Source organism: Hylobates moloch, unplaced genomic scaffold (genome assembly GCF_009828535.3).
Source record: "Hylobates moloch isolate HMO894 unplaced genomic scaffold, HMol_V3 SCAFFOLD_16, whole genome shotgun sequence".
In the NCBI taxonomy this organism is placed as follows: Eukaryota; Metazoa; Chordata; class Mammalia; order Primates; family Hylobatidae; genus Hylobates; species Hylobates moloch.
The window spans coordinates 66,472,448-66,488,543 of NW_026652291.1; the positions used below are offsets into that span (position 1 = coordinate 66,472,448).

Genomic DNA, 16,096 nt, shown 5'->3' on the forward strand with positions numbered 1-16,096 from the left:
CAAGTAAAATATTATACATATTTTAATGCCACACAGAGAAAACCAGTAGACAAAGAACTTGGTATACTAATATATGTAATATGATCATTAAAATATCAATGTCATAACATTCTTGTGTTGATAATAGTTTAAAAGTTTTTAACACAGAACTAGGCACATATAAGTAAGCCCTTACTAATAATTCATTACCATTATATTAAGGTATAAATATTTATAAGTTCTAATGAAATGTACCAAAATACATTCTGTCGGTTGTTCACTTACTTCTTAATATCTATAACCAAATTTCTGTTATGTGTATGTGTCCCACCCAAATTAATTCGTGTCTTTGTGTCTCCACTCTGGTAGGCACTTTACAATGAGCATTTATCAAGCTAATAATTTACAATTAAATTAATTTAAACTAATAACATAAACACATAAGGATTAGATCATTATCATTTTTGAATGGAAGATATTACCTTCATGAGAGATTTCCTTCCAGGGATTTGGTGGATACATGAAAGCTGCATTCTGAATTTGGTCGTGTATGTCTTCATCTTCATTAAATGGGAATGTGCCGCTTAGGCTTACATAGATGATGACCCCAACAGACCACATGTCTAGAGAGCGATTGTAGCCCTTGTTCCTTAGGACTTCAGGAGCCAGGTAAGCTGGGGTACCCACCACTGACCTCCGGAAAGACTTCTCTCCAATGATCCGGGCAAAACCAAAATCACAAAGTTTCACCTGTTGATGAAAGGATTTGCAGAAATACTCTGTTCGCAATTGTGTGTCTGTGTGTCTTAGTTCAGATTCGCCAGATACAACCATAATATTTTAAATACTTTACCTTTACATTAAATGATATGGATTTCTTAAAGTAATAGCTATTTTCCATTTTAGGTATTTGAAGACAGCGGTTTATGTAGTGATATAAAAGTATGTTTTCATTCATAAAAATATCATCTAAACAGTCTCCCTTGGCAGGGTGCAGTGGCTCATGCCTATAATTCTAACATTTTGGGAGGCTGAGGCAGGAGGATTGCTTGAGGACAGGAGTTCAAGACCAGTCTAGGCAACATAGTGAGACCCCCATCTCTACAAAAAATTAAAAAATTAGCCTGGCGTAGTGGTGTGCAGCTATAGTCCCAGCTATTTGAGAGACTGAGGTAAGAAGATTGATTGAGCCTGGGAGGCAGAGGTTGCAGTGAGCTGGGACTGCACCATTCCACTCCAGCCTGGGGCAACAGAGTGCTCTGTCTCAAAATAAAATAAAATAAAATAAATAAAAAATAAAAATAAATGAAAAAACAAAAACAGTCTCCCTCCTCCAGAAATCGAGAGACAAATATGAAGATAAGTGTACTCAGAAGAGGGTAATATTATACACAAGGCAGGAAAGCATTATGCAAATCTGGGAAGTGACCTTCACTCAAGGGCTTATTATGAGTAGAAGATGAAGGATAAGTACAGAGATGTGTCATGTCATCCACAATAAACCTCAAAATTAGCTCTGCACTGGCACATATATGGGCAGGACTGGAAGGTGTTAGGGAAGCAAGGCAGGACAGTCACATCTGTCAAGTCACTTCGGACCTATAATTCCCCGTGGAGATAGCTGGTTTCCCATTCTCTAAGTTGAGGAAAGGAAAAAAGTTTTGCCCTTGTCCTTGAGAACAACAGTGAGGTTTAATATCTTGCCCATTAGTGAGCGGGTAACATCTCTGGGACTCTCAAGTGTTGTCACTCTCAGGCCACTTCTGGAAAAGCCAAAAGGCAGTATGAGAAAGCACTTTTGTGTACAATTAAGTCAGGCTTCACCAAAAGGCCAGAGTAACAAGGCCATAGTCTCAAAGGTAGAAGAAGGTAACAAATCAATAAAAATCAATAGAAAACACTTGAAACAAATAAAGGTTTTAAGGGAAAAATGGAAGGTGATAAGATGCTACGTGGAAGCCAGCAATGCTGCCAACTGGCTTTTTGCTGAGAGAGGCTTTTATACTTGCCTGAGGAAAAGGATCAGCTGATGCTAGCAACACATTTTCTGGTTTGAGGTCACAGTGAACGATATTTTTAAAATGAAGGTGCCGCAAAGCCACGAGTATCTATAAAGAAGAAAAATCACCAAAATAATTTCATTCCAGTTTATTAATTTCAAAATGTCTTCTACCAGTTAAAAGGCCAAAACCGACAATGTACATTCAAACTTCTTTATGTTAAAGACACTGAAATGAGCTATATTAACATAGGTTTCTAAAGAAATTTCAATGAAAAAATTACCATATGATGGTATTCATACAGCAGCCAAGACAGATGTAGATAAAAGACCTACATCTAACAGGGACACCCATTCTTAAATATTCTCAAAGAACCAAAACTAAACCAATGTACATTTTAAATTTTCATGAAAAGTTTGAGTACATGGACCTGCAAACATGTTACTAATTTGGTACACTGTGGACTCTGATTAATATAGATATAAATCACATAATACAATAAAGCCACTACAATCTTTTCTAGTGTAGTTTGGAGGTAGGGACTAAACAACAAGGCTAGAAAGCTGTAGTTAAACAGTGATAACATTTGATATTAAATATTGTATTTTTTCTGTCTCTAATTGATTTCTTACCTGAGTAATTAAAAACTTCGTTATGTGCTCTGGCAACCTGCCCTTTTCACTTGACAAGATCATTTCCAGCATGTCTCCATGGAGTTTTTCCATAACAACAAACACTCTTTCAGGCGTCTCAAACATACACTCCAAATTTACAACACCAGGGTGATGAAGGTTCTATTAAAGATAAATAAAGCACTTGAAGAAAATGAGTTTTTTGATACTGTTTGGCAAGCTCGCTGATTATACAAAACTGTTCAAGCTTAGAGCTATAGAGAAACCCACACTTAAGATTTTTAACACCTCTACATTCCACATGTGCTGCCTTATATTTTTGAAATTCTAATGTCTCCAAAAAATACATCTTTACTTTCTATGCATAGTGAAATTATTTCTATGTGAAAAAATCCAAGTTCTAGCACAGCGAATTGCTAATTAGGTTTTAATTAGAATACCATATTGAGAAATCTAGAATTTCTTAGGATCATCCCCAATATTAAACATATTGTCCTAACTAAGCATACTAGGCTATTTCTATACAATTGGTAGAAATCTAATGTAGTAAAGATGAAATTTATACATGCAATGCATCGGGCCATGCACTGATTAAGTACCTTAGTCAAAACCTTTTAGAAATGCTTTGCTGCTGGTACTGGAGGCTGCAGTTTTTGACAGAAACTCTTATACTAAGTGAAGATCATAAAATCAGCAAAAAAAAAAAAAAAAAAAAAAAGTGAGCCTGTGCTTTGTCTACAATACCATCCTACCTGCTTTGTTTTCAAGCACACAATAAATATAGCTAATCCTTGAGAAACACAAATTTGAACTGCGTGGGTCCACTTACATGTGGGTATTTTTCGATAAGTACAGTTGGCCCTCGGTATCTGTGGGTTCTGCATCCACAACCAAGTGAGTATTGAAAATACAGTGTTTGCAGGATCCAAAAACCTGAGGATAAGGAAGACCGACTTTTCCTACAGGGAAGTTCTGCAGAGCCAAATGTGGGATGTAAGTATGCGTGGATTTTGATATCTGGGTTGGTGGTTCTGGAACAAATCCCAAGCAGATACCAAGGGACTACTGTATTTCCACAATAAAGTAATGACTAGTAATGGTAAGCAGCATTTTGCTTGACACATTAATTGCCACATGTGTCAAGTAAAATTACGCTTAGCATTAGATGATCTCTTGTAATAATGCTTAAATCTGAACGTTCTTCTGGGTCATCAACAAATGCCTTTGATCATTTGACCTTTACCTTTTTTCTCTGCACAACAACAAATCCTAACATCACAAAAATAATTATATGTTCCACCTCTATCCCAATGAGCAAGAGAAGAAAAAATCATCATGAACAAAAACCACCTAAACAAAAAAAGCAGGAACTAACTTAAATGTGCTAACAGCTGAAGAGAGAAAAAAATTAAATGCTTCTTTATTTTAGAAAAAAAATCTCAGTGATAAAATTGTATGTAAAATGAAATTTAAAACCTGAAATGGCTCACTGTTCAGAAACCTCACAGATGGATGCTGGGTGGTGAGCAGCAGAAGGGGTTGTGGGTGGGTCTACATTGTTGTAGTTGTCCTCTCGCTACCCATTTGCAAGGAAAGCCTGGCATCAACTGGATATAGAGCCAGGCTATGGCTAGCAGGAGCTCCGATGATGATAGCTCGTTTCTTAGAGAGTCCTTTTTCTACTTTGCCTGTTTTGATCTCTGCCTCAGGCATCTGATGGGTCTCTTTGATTCTGATGCCTTGGGGTCAAATCATACAGCATAATGGAGTCATGGAATTGCAAGTTTATTATGAATGTGATCTGAGCAGATGCCTACACATCTACCCAATAGCCTTTAACCTCTAAAGGGCTAGAGTCATTGTTCTTCAAACCATTACACTGTTAACTGGTCAATTCTGGCAACTTCGGATAGACCTCACCTCCCGAGTTGCTCTCTCCTGGTCAGAGCTGAAGCACATGGAGATAGCTGGGGTTCACAAAGCTCTTATTATCAACCATCTTATTTGACTTTTCCTGATTACTTGCAAGTAAGAGCAGATAGCCAGATGGCTTTGAGTATTATGGGAGGGCCAGATGCTAAGGAGGAGACTAATATGACCATATACACTTGTTTGATAGGCACTGTGGAACATGTGATAGCATTGTTCATACTTGAACTTGTGTCCCAGGCTGTCTCATTTCCTTTTCCTTACATGCCTTTCCCTGTTAGAGAAGCCACACTGACTGCACAGACCACGGGCCTCTGAAGTGTCAAAGGTCTCAGGTGTTCTCTTTTAATCAATAATCATAGCACGAGCTTTAAGGATTACGTGAGTTCTGCTAGAGTTCTGATTCTCCTAGGACATGTCCACTATGATATGTGCAAAGTACACGTTCCTCTTTGAGCATCTTCTTCATTGATTCTTTTATTTTTCTATTTAATATAACTGTAAGCACTTAAGCAGTGTTCTGGGGAGTCTGGCTTCCTTAAATGGCTAAGCTTTGCAGTATGGGTGGGAAGCAGAAGCAATGAATCAGAAAGGAGCAGAGCAACAGAAGTAGACAGGAAGGGTAGGTGTCTTCTGTGTGTAAGCAGAGGAAAAACTAGTAGGAAGAAGAGATAAAGGTTAAGAGAGAGTGACCTCGGGGGCCCAGAGAGGGCAGGGACCACAGGAGTGGTGTTGGAGCTGCACAGCCTGCTGCTTCTGCTGATCTTAGGTTCTGAAAGTTGGAGAAGAGGGGAGAGACGCAATGACTGGGGAGTCCTCCTACCTAAATTAACTGAATGAGGTGAATCCTTATGTGCCTCTACCTGTATTCCTCTTTTTTTTTTTTTTTTTTTTTTTGACGGAGTTTCACTCTTATTGCCCATGTTGGAGTGCAATGGCAAATCTCGGCTCACCACAACCTCTGCCTCCCAGGTTCAAGCGATTCTTCTGCCTCAGCCTCCCGGGTAGCTGGGATTACAGGCATGTGCCACCACGCCTGGCTAATTTTGTATTTTTTGTAGAGATGGGGTTTCTCCATGTTGGTCAGGATGGTGTCTAACTCCTGACTTGAGGTGATCTGCCCACCTTGGCCTCCCAAAGTGCTGGCATTACAGGCATGAGCCACTGCACCTCGCCAGTACATGAGTTCTTAGAGGTACTAAAGTCCTCCACTCAATTTATTCCTTTTTCCTACTCCACAACATGACCTGAGGTGCCCCTGTACAGAGGGTAGAACTTTAATACATGTTTATTTCCAGAATTGGGGTATTCACAGAATGTTCTAAGTCAAAAGTAAGGGACAGATTAATGACAGTGTTCATTGTTAACTATTTTGTGCCATGTTCACTGTCAGCTCTGAAGAGCTCTACAAATGTTCTCTAATAGCATCTTGATGTAAAGGATAAGGGAACATTTTGTTATTTCCCAATAAAGGGCTTTGAATATGGTTAGATATATAGATTTTTAAAAATACATATTCAATGAAAACATCAGACTCAAGGCTTAGTATACACAACTGATAAAAAGAAGTCTTAGAAAAGTTTAAATTCATTTCACTTGGCCCTTGCTCTTTTATGAGCATATTTATACTTTACAGTTTTCCCAAAGTACATATTGAATGACAGCTGAAAAATCTTCTCAGCAGCGAAGTGATTTTGCTTTGTCTGAATAGTTGATATACAACAAGTTTATTTTAACATTTATTGTATATGGTTGAGACAAGGCCATCATAGATACTTACTTATGAACTGTGTTTTTTCTTGCATTGAAACAAACGACCAAACTTGTTTTTATATTTGATAGTAACAAAAGAAAATAAAACAGAATACATAGATCATGCCTTATTTAGTCAAACTTCTTATACTGCACTGATAAGAATATGTCGTTAGCCTAGAGAATATATTTGAAGACTGGAAATACGAAAATAGTTCTAGCTATTATTTCTCCATTTTCATGTGTAATTATTATTTTTTTAATACCTTAAGTACAACTTTAAGATAAATTCAACCAAGGTGGTCCATGTGACTTTTCATGAACAGTTTTAATTTTTCCTATAAAATATGAAATAGCCTTTAAACCATTTCCTTCTAATGTCCAAAGTAACAGAATTATTAATAATTTTAAAATGGCAAGAAGACTGCAACATCAACTACGGCATAGTAGCGTGCAAAAAGATTTCTGCCCAACTTCTCAGGCTTTCCACAGAAACGCAGATAAATTTCATGGCAGAGCAAGCTACTACAGGACTCTCTGGCCATCTGTTTGTTGCATTTAAGAAATTTAATTTTCAGGAAATGAAACATTTGGCCAAGTACAGGAAAAAATAGTGTCCATTCACACATAACAGATTGATGACATATCCACGGGGTGAATATAAGTTGTTTCGATGCCTGGGAGGAAATATCGTTTGTAGATCAAGACAAAAACTCTTCTGACCCAAGTTGCCTAGAAAATGTGTGTATAATCAATGGAAATTAGTCACTAGAGGCAAAAGCTTTTATAAAAGTAATATCTCAAGGAACTAAAGAATTGACTAATTCTAATTTTTTTGTTTTTATGTAATTCTCATTTACAGTTTTTGATTTGTGTTAAAGGATATTCTTTAATATTGGTATCTAAGTACTAATATTCTTTAAGTCTGACATTGTTGCTTTATTGTAAATCTAGAGTTTATAATTTATTCCATATATGTAGTTTCCACCGTCTACCTTTAGGATTATTCTACTCAAACATATGAGAGGTAGGAAAGAAGAGAATTAGATTCAACCTATCTTTGCAGTAGGTCTTTAGGAGCAGTGCAGTCTTAATATGGGGACCTCTGACTAATTTTCTGTCAAAGAACAAACTGATTTAGTTCATAATGAGATAGAAAAACTAAATATAAAAGTGATGAGCCTAGGATCTAAATTCTAAATGGTATGCAAATCAGAAGGAAGAATATTCCATCACACAATGGAATGGGTGGGGGGCATGAGGTACAGTACTGTAGCAGTGGCCTTGTTGACTCTCATTCCTGCCAGTTTGCCAGGGTCAAGAGAAGGCACACCTTCTTATCCATTTTCTAATTACTGTCTCTTATAATTTATGCTTCATGTCAAGGTCTTAGAAATCACAATCCTTAAGTGCCTTATTAAAGGGAAACAGACTATACTTACCTGATAGAGAATAAAAAGTTATCTTGCAAAGAAAAGACAATTATAAAAGTACTTGTCAAAGATAATACCCAAATTGATATGATAAGATCTCCTAAATTCCACAATCTTATATTCAGTTGTCTTTGGGGTACGTTCATTTAAATGGAAGAGGTCCAACAATGACATCAGTGTCTCTCCACTATTCTTCTAGTATTTCTTTGCTTGGTGAATGGCGAATCACCTAGGTCAGAAACCTTGAGTTCATCCTAAATGCTAACTTCTCCTTCATTTCCAACTACCCACTGGTCTCTAAAACAAATAGAGCCCACCTCCTTCATCTCTCACACTGACCCGTTACCTTCATCCTCACCCCTGCTGCCTTGGTTTGAGCCCTCATCTCTTTTATAGGGATCTGCCACAGCATCCCAACTGATCTTGCCTTAGGTCTTGTTCTCCAATCCATTCTTCAAAAGGCTGCCACTGTGATCTTCCCAAAGGTGATTCTGATGCTACCATCTTGCTTCACACCCACAAATGAATTACCACCAACTTCTGGATAAGGTGCCTACCCTCCTTAGTAAGGCATACGAAACCCTTCAAAATCAGCTCCTTTTTCTCTCTCTGCTTAAGTATTTCTCCAGCTTCTTCTCTTCACCCAAATATCCACCCTTTTTGCCACCTTAAAACCATTTTTATAACAAGCCACACTCTGTCGTTTCTATGTTTTCATACATATTACCCTCCAGCCTGAACACGAACATTTATCTGGTGTGAATATTCAGCTGTCAGGTAGCTTTCACTGACTCTCCCCGTCTGTCTTGGATGTCTCTCTACTCTCAGAGTCTCTGCTATAATCCCCTTTCATAACACTTATCCTGTCATATTTGGTTATTGGTGAACCTATTTGTCTTATTTACAAGACTACAAACTCCATAAGAGCTATAATTTATCATTTTGTATTCCCAGTCAATATAAGTCTAGTGCCTGATACATACTAAATATTCAACACATTTGCTAAATTTGATTGAAAGATGAAGAGTCTCTACTTCTCCTTACTTTTCATTAAGTGAGTAATATTCTTTAAGATCTCCATGGCTTTTAGATATGCTAGTACATGTTCGACATATTTAGTGATAGTACATTTTGCATCAAATATGATATACGGTGATAGCCTCTCTTCAGAAAAATACAGCACATGGCTTTTTAATTGAGTTCTCTTAAATCTGTTAGTAGGAAATTTCAGGAGTCTGATGACAAATATGATAATAATTAATGACTTTTTTTTTCTTTTCCTTTTTTTTTTTTTTGGAGACAGATTCTCACTCTCTTGCCCAGGCTGGAGTGCAGTGGTGCAGTCTCAGTTCACTACAGCCTCCCCCTCCCGGATTCAAGTGATTATCCTGCCTCAGTCTCCCAAGTAGCTGGGATTACAGGTGTCCACCACCATGCCTGGCTAATTTTTGTATTTTTCATGGAAACGGGGTTTCACCATGTTAGCCAGGCTGGTCACAACTCCTGACCTCAAGTGATTTGCCGGCCTCAGCCTCCCAAAGTGCTGGGATTACAGGCATGAGCCACCGCACCTGGCCGGTAATTACTTTTTTGATAAATACTAATAATTTGGATGTGATTCTCAGAGATGCCACTACTGATGAGTTGCAATAATTTCTCTAGGACCAAGGATATGATAAAGACAGTCTCTTTCACTTTTTAGGTACAACCCCCTCAAAATCTACCAATTTTGATCAGTGTTTTTGTAAAGATTTCAACATCTTTGATAGGAAGAAACGTGATTTTCCTACTCTCTAGGAGACTTGTATTTATTTAATATCTAGCTCTCAATAAGGAGATACTTTAGATTCAGATCATTCTCAAAAGCCACCAGGAAACAGTTATCAGCAAGAGATAAGCAAAGTAGCAGCACAGTCAGGATATTCCCTTCCCTCCATGCCAACCCTCCTTTACATTGTGAAAACCTTACTATGGAATCACTGTCCGGAAGATGAGAATAAAGAATTGAAAATGGGCTATTCAGATGATAATGATCACTGTACCTCTTTTACTTCTTACTTAGAAAAAGTCTTTCAACTCCTCTTATTTTTTTACTTAACCCAGAACAGGTATGACTACAAGGAAAGCCTGGAAACCTGGAGCTTAATTTCAGGAGCAAGTTCTCTGAAGACAGATGGCCTGAGTTTGAATTCCAGCTCTGCCTCTTCCCAGCTTCTGCCTTCAGGTGAGTTATCTAAACTCTCTGAGGTGCTTCCAATTCTTATGTAAAATAGGATGATAATAATGTGTCAACTCATAACAGTCAGGTCTCATTATTTAATGTAACAAAATACTTGGAATTGTGCCTGGCACATAGTATGGGTTAGTTATTACTACTGGGTAAATTTTATGGCATTTAAAAATGATTTGGGCCCAATGTCCCCCTTTAGTTTGTTAACTGAAAGTTTACAGTAAGCCAGGAAGAAAACTTCCTTTAGCCTTTCACCCAGCGGAGGCTCTGTCAGATTAAGTATGAACTGCCACAGACTTGCACCTTCTAGTTAGTCAATCCCCGTCTTTCCCCTTACTGTGTGTGTGTTTTTAAACAACAAATTTATTATCTCACAGTTCTGTAGGTCAGAAGTCTGGTGAGCTCAGCTGTTTTCTCTGGTCTGGGTTTCATAGACAGAAATCAAGTTGTTGGCAAGCTGCTCTCTTATCTGGAGGCTCTGAGGGAGAACCGCTTCCAAGCTCACTCAGGTTGTTGACAGAATCCAGTTATTTGGGCTGCAGGGGTGAGGTCCCGTTTCCTTGCTGGCTGTGAGCCAAGTGTCACTCTCAGCTCCTTGAAGCTGCCTGAATTCCTCATGATGTTGCTCCCCATATCTAACCAGCTACTGCGTGTGGAGTCCTTCTCACACTTCAAATATTTGTGACTACTTCATCTCTTCTGCCTCCAGCGGGAGAAGGTGCTCTGCTTTTAGGGGCTCATGTCATTAGATTGAGCACACCTGAATAATCCAAACGACTCTTCCTATTTTAAGGTTTGCAACTTTAATTCTACCTATAAAGTTCCTTTTGCCACCTAAGGTAACATATTTACTGGTGCCAGAGATTAAGGTGCAGACATCTTTAACAGGGTGGGGGTGTGTTTGCGGGGGGCATTCTGCCTACCACACCATACAAAGACTCCACTATTTGGTCTGCCTAACACATTCCTCAATACTAGGGCAGGAATACGAAGTCTTTGTCCTTTGAAACCGAGGGAAAGAGTTCACAAACAACTGTAATAAGATTTATTAGTTATATTATTTATAAAGGAACATATTCAAATATACTCAAAAGTAAAGTAAACACTATAAAGACATCCATGTATCTGCCAATCTGGATGTATCCATTTTGCCAATTTGGATGCATCTACTTTTTCACACCTTGCTTTTTTTCTTTTGATGTATCTTCAAATGGAAGACAGTATCTTTATTTGTGAAGACGTATAAGGCTTCATATTTTATTGGAAATTGTAATCATTTTAAATAATACAAATTAAAGAACAAAAGGATACCAGTAAAAAAAGAATACTCATACTTTATCCTCATTTAGTGAATGAAAAATAAACTTTCAGGTATTAAAATCTTGCCCAACTTACATATTAACATTATAGTTCATTAATATTTTATATTAACATAAAAGTTTTATTTTATTCTTATGCTGATATATAAGGGACAGATGAATGAAAGGGAATGGGAAAGGTGGGCTGCTTTTTCTCAGAGAATTAAAAAAATGAAGCCCAAATTATACATTTTTCTCAAGGATGCTTACTTTTCTCCCCTTTTTCTTGTTGCCAACCCTAAGGTATTTTCAGGATACTATATAACTTACTTATGTAGATGTTTTACTATAATAACATAATTATTTCCCAACATGGGGTACCTTGCCGTGTTTTCAGACCTCAGTGATGACAGAGGTGCTTCTACTCTAAGGTCAATTAAGGGAAACGCTGTGTGTTGCATTACATGAATGTTCTCCTGGTCTAAAGTGAGAACAGAGATCATTTGGTTATTGCCTATGAACATGTCCCCATTTCATCTTCAGTTGGCAAAGAGTTTACAAATAAAACAGGCTCATTCTTCATTAATCATCTTTTGGGGGTACCATGTTTTGAAAATTTTCATCTACAATATTTTAGAAATTCACATTGATATTAACTGAGAACAAATTATGTTAATATGTACTGTCAGAGGAATAAATGCACATGACCTGACTTCAACAAGACCAAATAGAACAATCTACCCCTTGTGAACAGATGTCACTGGTTGACCGTTAAATCAACGAGGTCATGATCATAACTCACTGGACTCTGAGAATTCAGAAATTCTCAGATCACTCCTATTAAGAACTGTTTGCTCATACCATCCATTGGAACTAGAGTATAATTATACTTTTGTTGTGCCACTAATTAGCAGAGATTTATCCTGGTCAAATATAGTTCAAAATTTTGTAGAAAAAATAGTAAGTTGAAGCATCTCCATTAACTGCTAATGACAACAGATATATTGTGCCCTCATATCAAGAAAGGGAGTCAACTTTGAGGTGGCTAGCTTATAATGCACAATGTATGATTGCAATTTTTTCATCGTAAATTAGTTGTAGTCTTGTGCATTCTATTAAGTAAAATTGGCCCCAAGTGTTGGGGAGAGGTGAGGATCAATTCAATGTTTGCATAGCAAAAGAAATCACTTGAGGACTAATCTATTTGTGTGCGCGCGCACACACACACACACACACACACATATATATATACACATATATATTTTTTTAATTTTTTGAGACAGAGTCTTGCTTGTCAGCCAGGCTAGAGTCTAGTGTTGTGATCTCTACTCACTGCAACCTCCACCTCCCAGGCTCAAGGAATTCTTCCACTTTAGCCTCCCAAGTAGCTGGGACTACAGGCGAGCACCACCACGCCCAGCTATTTTTTTTTTTTTTTTGTATTTTTAGTAGAGACAGGGTTTCACTATGTTACCCAGGCTGGTCTCGAACTCCTGGTCTCAAGTGATCTGTCTGCCTCAGCCTCCCAAAGTGCTGAAATTATAGGCATAAGCCACCATGCCCGGCCAACAACCATGTATATTCAAAAACCTATCCACACACCTCGCAGTCATTCTTCATTTCATACATTCTAGAAATGATTCAATCTAGATTTAGATCCAGGATTGCTGCAGACACATGATAAATATAATGAGTCCTCTCTTTTCCCTATAAAAGGAGAAGTAGCTAAATGTAGAGAGGTGAGAGGAGTATGCAGAAAGCAACACTTATAAATACTCTCTCATCATGTTTCATTTTTTTCTAGCCTTTTTTGACTTTTCCACATAGAAATAGTATAAAAATATTTGACATTTTCTACCCATCACCAGGCATCCTTCAGAAAAGATGAATGGAAAATTTTAAAAACAAAACCTATCAAGAAAATGAGAAAAAAAGCCACAGACTGGGAGAAAATATTTGCAAAAGACGCAAATGTCTTTGTGATATGGAACTATTATCTAAAATATACAAAGAACTACTAAAACACAACAAGAAAACAAACAGCCAGGTTAAAAAATGGGCCAAAAACCTTAACAGATCCCCTCACCAAAGAAGCTATACAGATGGAAAATAAGTACATGAAAAGTTGCTCAATATCAGATGTCATCAGGGAAAGCAAAATAAAATACCAGTAAGATACCATTACACACCTATTAGAATTGCCAAAATCTGGAACTCCGACAAGGCCAAATGCTGGCAAGGATGTGGAATAAGAAGAACTTTAATTCATTACTGGTGGGAATATAAAATGGTACAGCAACTTTGGGAGACAATTTGGTAGTTTCCTACAAAACCAAACATGTACTTAATATACTATCATACTTCTGGGTATTTACCCAAAGCAGTTTAAAACTTACGTTCACACAGAAACCTGCAGATATACTTACAACAGCTTTATTCATAATTGCCAAAACTTGCAAGCAACCAAGATGTCTTTCAGTAGGTGAATGAACAAACTGTGGTACATCCAGGGAATATTATTCAGTGCTAAAAAGAACTGACTCTCGAATCATGAAAAACCATGGGTGAAACTTACATATATATTACTAAGTGAAAGAAAGCAACCTGAAAAGGCCACATACTATGTGATTCCAGCTATGTGACATTCTGGAAAAGACAAAGAGAAAACTATGCTGACAGCAGAAAGATCAGTGGCTGACAGGGGCTGGGCTAAAGGATGGTTGAATACGTGAAGCACAGAGGATTTTTAAGGCAAGGAAAATACTCTGTATGATACTATATGATGGATACATGTAATTACACATTTGTCCAAACCCATGGAATATTCAACATCAAGAGTAAACCACGATGTAAACTATGGACTTCAGGTAATTATGATGTGTTAAGCTGGGTTCATCCACTCTAAGAAATGTACCACTGTGGTGGGGGATAGTCATAGCGGGGGAAGGTACACATGTGTAGGGGCAAGGTGTATATGGGAAATCACGGTATCTTCCTCTTAATTTTGCTGTGACATTAAAATTGCTCTAAAAATAAAGTCTTTTAAAAATATCTCTTTAAAGAAAACAAACAATAAAACCTCAATGAAATCTAGATGCTCTAAGCCCATCATCTGGGCTCATACACTGGGGAATCATTGGCATTAATGCTTGTATATGTTTGAATTCGATACTGTAATTTTAGGGGGGGGGGGGAGTGAGAACTCGAGAAAGACTCATATAGCAGGGATCTTGTATGCATGCATCCCAGTACCCACCTTCTGACGCCCAACCAAGGCTAAAAGAGTATAATGTTGTAGAACCAGCAAAAAAAGGCCACAAAAACAGAAAATTAATGACTAAGAAATACATTTCTAAAAAATCAGTGTTAACAGACATCCTGTTCTTCAGGTATGACCCCCTTCCCTTCATACCATTATTGGGTTTGTGTTTAGGAGAAAGAGAATATTAAAAGTGTGAATTATTACCAAAAAAAACACACTGGAATCTACATGAAGCTGTTTGTTTATAAAAATTGAAAAATGGAGCAAATATCTGGATTTTTCTTCTACTTGGCATCAAATGTCTGGAAATGAAGACATATGGAAAACTTTTTATTTCCTGTTAATCTACCTGGCTGGAAACAGTAACACAAAAATCCAATCTAGGCTTGGCATTAGATTTTAAGTGTAATTTTTGACAAATCCTATTACTGTAGTATAGCTTCTATATTTAGATACCAGCACACCAAAAAGCATAACATTCCATGATGTGTTAAATAATGTGTGCAGATAAATAATCCTTCAGATGTATTATATACCAGATAATGGTAACTAAAGTGAGCATTCAGGGTCTACTGGACAAGGTTAGATGACAGAATATTATGTGCAAAAAGTCAAATGGTAATACCTTACATCTGTGTAAGGTTCTGTGGCAAAATGAGTTTAACTAACATATTCTTAAAATTAAACAAGTTTTCAATTATGGGATTTCTCAGAATTGTTAATAAGTAAAAGGCTATGTTTACTTCTAAGATGTGAGTGACCTGGATACAGTACATACACAAGATTTTCCAAATTTTCTTGATGAAAAAATGTGTTTTTGCCTCTTCTGTGAAGGGGCTCAAAAGACTAGTGTTCTTTGAAAAAATATGCTGGGAAATAATGATTTTTAAAATGCTTTCTATAGGAGTTAATTTAGTCCCCAAAACACTCCTATGAAGGAAATAGACCAAGTCAGCATGATTTCTAATGCACAGTTAAGGAAACCAGGGTGGAAAGAGATTTACAAAAAAATGGAAAATTTTTACTTGAAACCTAGCCTTTTGACACTAACTTTTCACAATGATTTAACTTCTGACCGAATATCTATTTGGAAACTTTTCTAAATTAATTTCTTTTTCTTATAATAGATAATTTTTTCCTTATTTTAGACATATATACATAACCTATGCACTTTATTTTTGGAACGTGCAAAAGACAGTACGATTTCCTTAGAGCTCCAGAACATGTCTTGCCTATAGAAACAGTTTCATAAAAATTCTTCATGTAGGCCGGGCGTGGTGGCTCACGCCTGTAAACCCAGCACTTTGGGAGGCAGAGGCAGGTGGATCACGAGGTCAGGAGATTGAGACCATCCTGGCTAACACGGTGAAACCCTGTCTCTACTAAAAATATAAAAAATTAGCCAGGCGTCGTGGCAGGCGCCTGTAGTCCCAGCTACAGCCTCCCTCTGGAGGCTGAGGCAGGAGAATGGCGTGCACCCAGGAGGCGGAGCTTGCAGTGAGCCGAGATTGTGCCTTCCAGCCTGGGCGACAGAGCGAGACTCCGTCTCAAAAAAAAAAAAAAAAAAAAAAAAAAAAAAAA

The 16,096-nt window shown here is 37.4% G+C and overlaps 1 protein-coding gene across 2 annotated transcripts in view; it reads right to left on the bottom strand.

The window, feature by feature from the left end:
- PRKD1 (protein kinase D1) overlaps window positions 1–16,096 on the bottom strand; it is a 348,017-nt gene that overhangs the window by 19,978 nt on the left and 311,943 nt on the right. For both annotated transcript variants that reach the window (XM_032180176.2, XM_058429789.1), the window contains 3 exons: window positions 2,612–2,773; window positions 1,989–2,087; window positions 462–729 (listed from right to left, as the gene is read on the bottom strand). In XM_032180176.2, coding sequence (XP_032036067.1) covers window positions 462–729; window positions 1,989–2,087; window positions 2,612–2,773 — 529 coding nt within the window. The remainder of the gene's footprint in view (window positions 1–461; window positions 730–1,988; window positions 2,088–2,611; window positions 2,774–16,096) is intronic.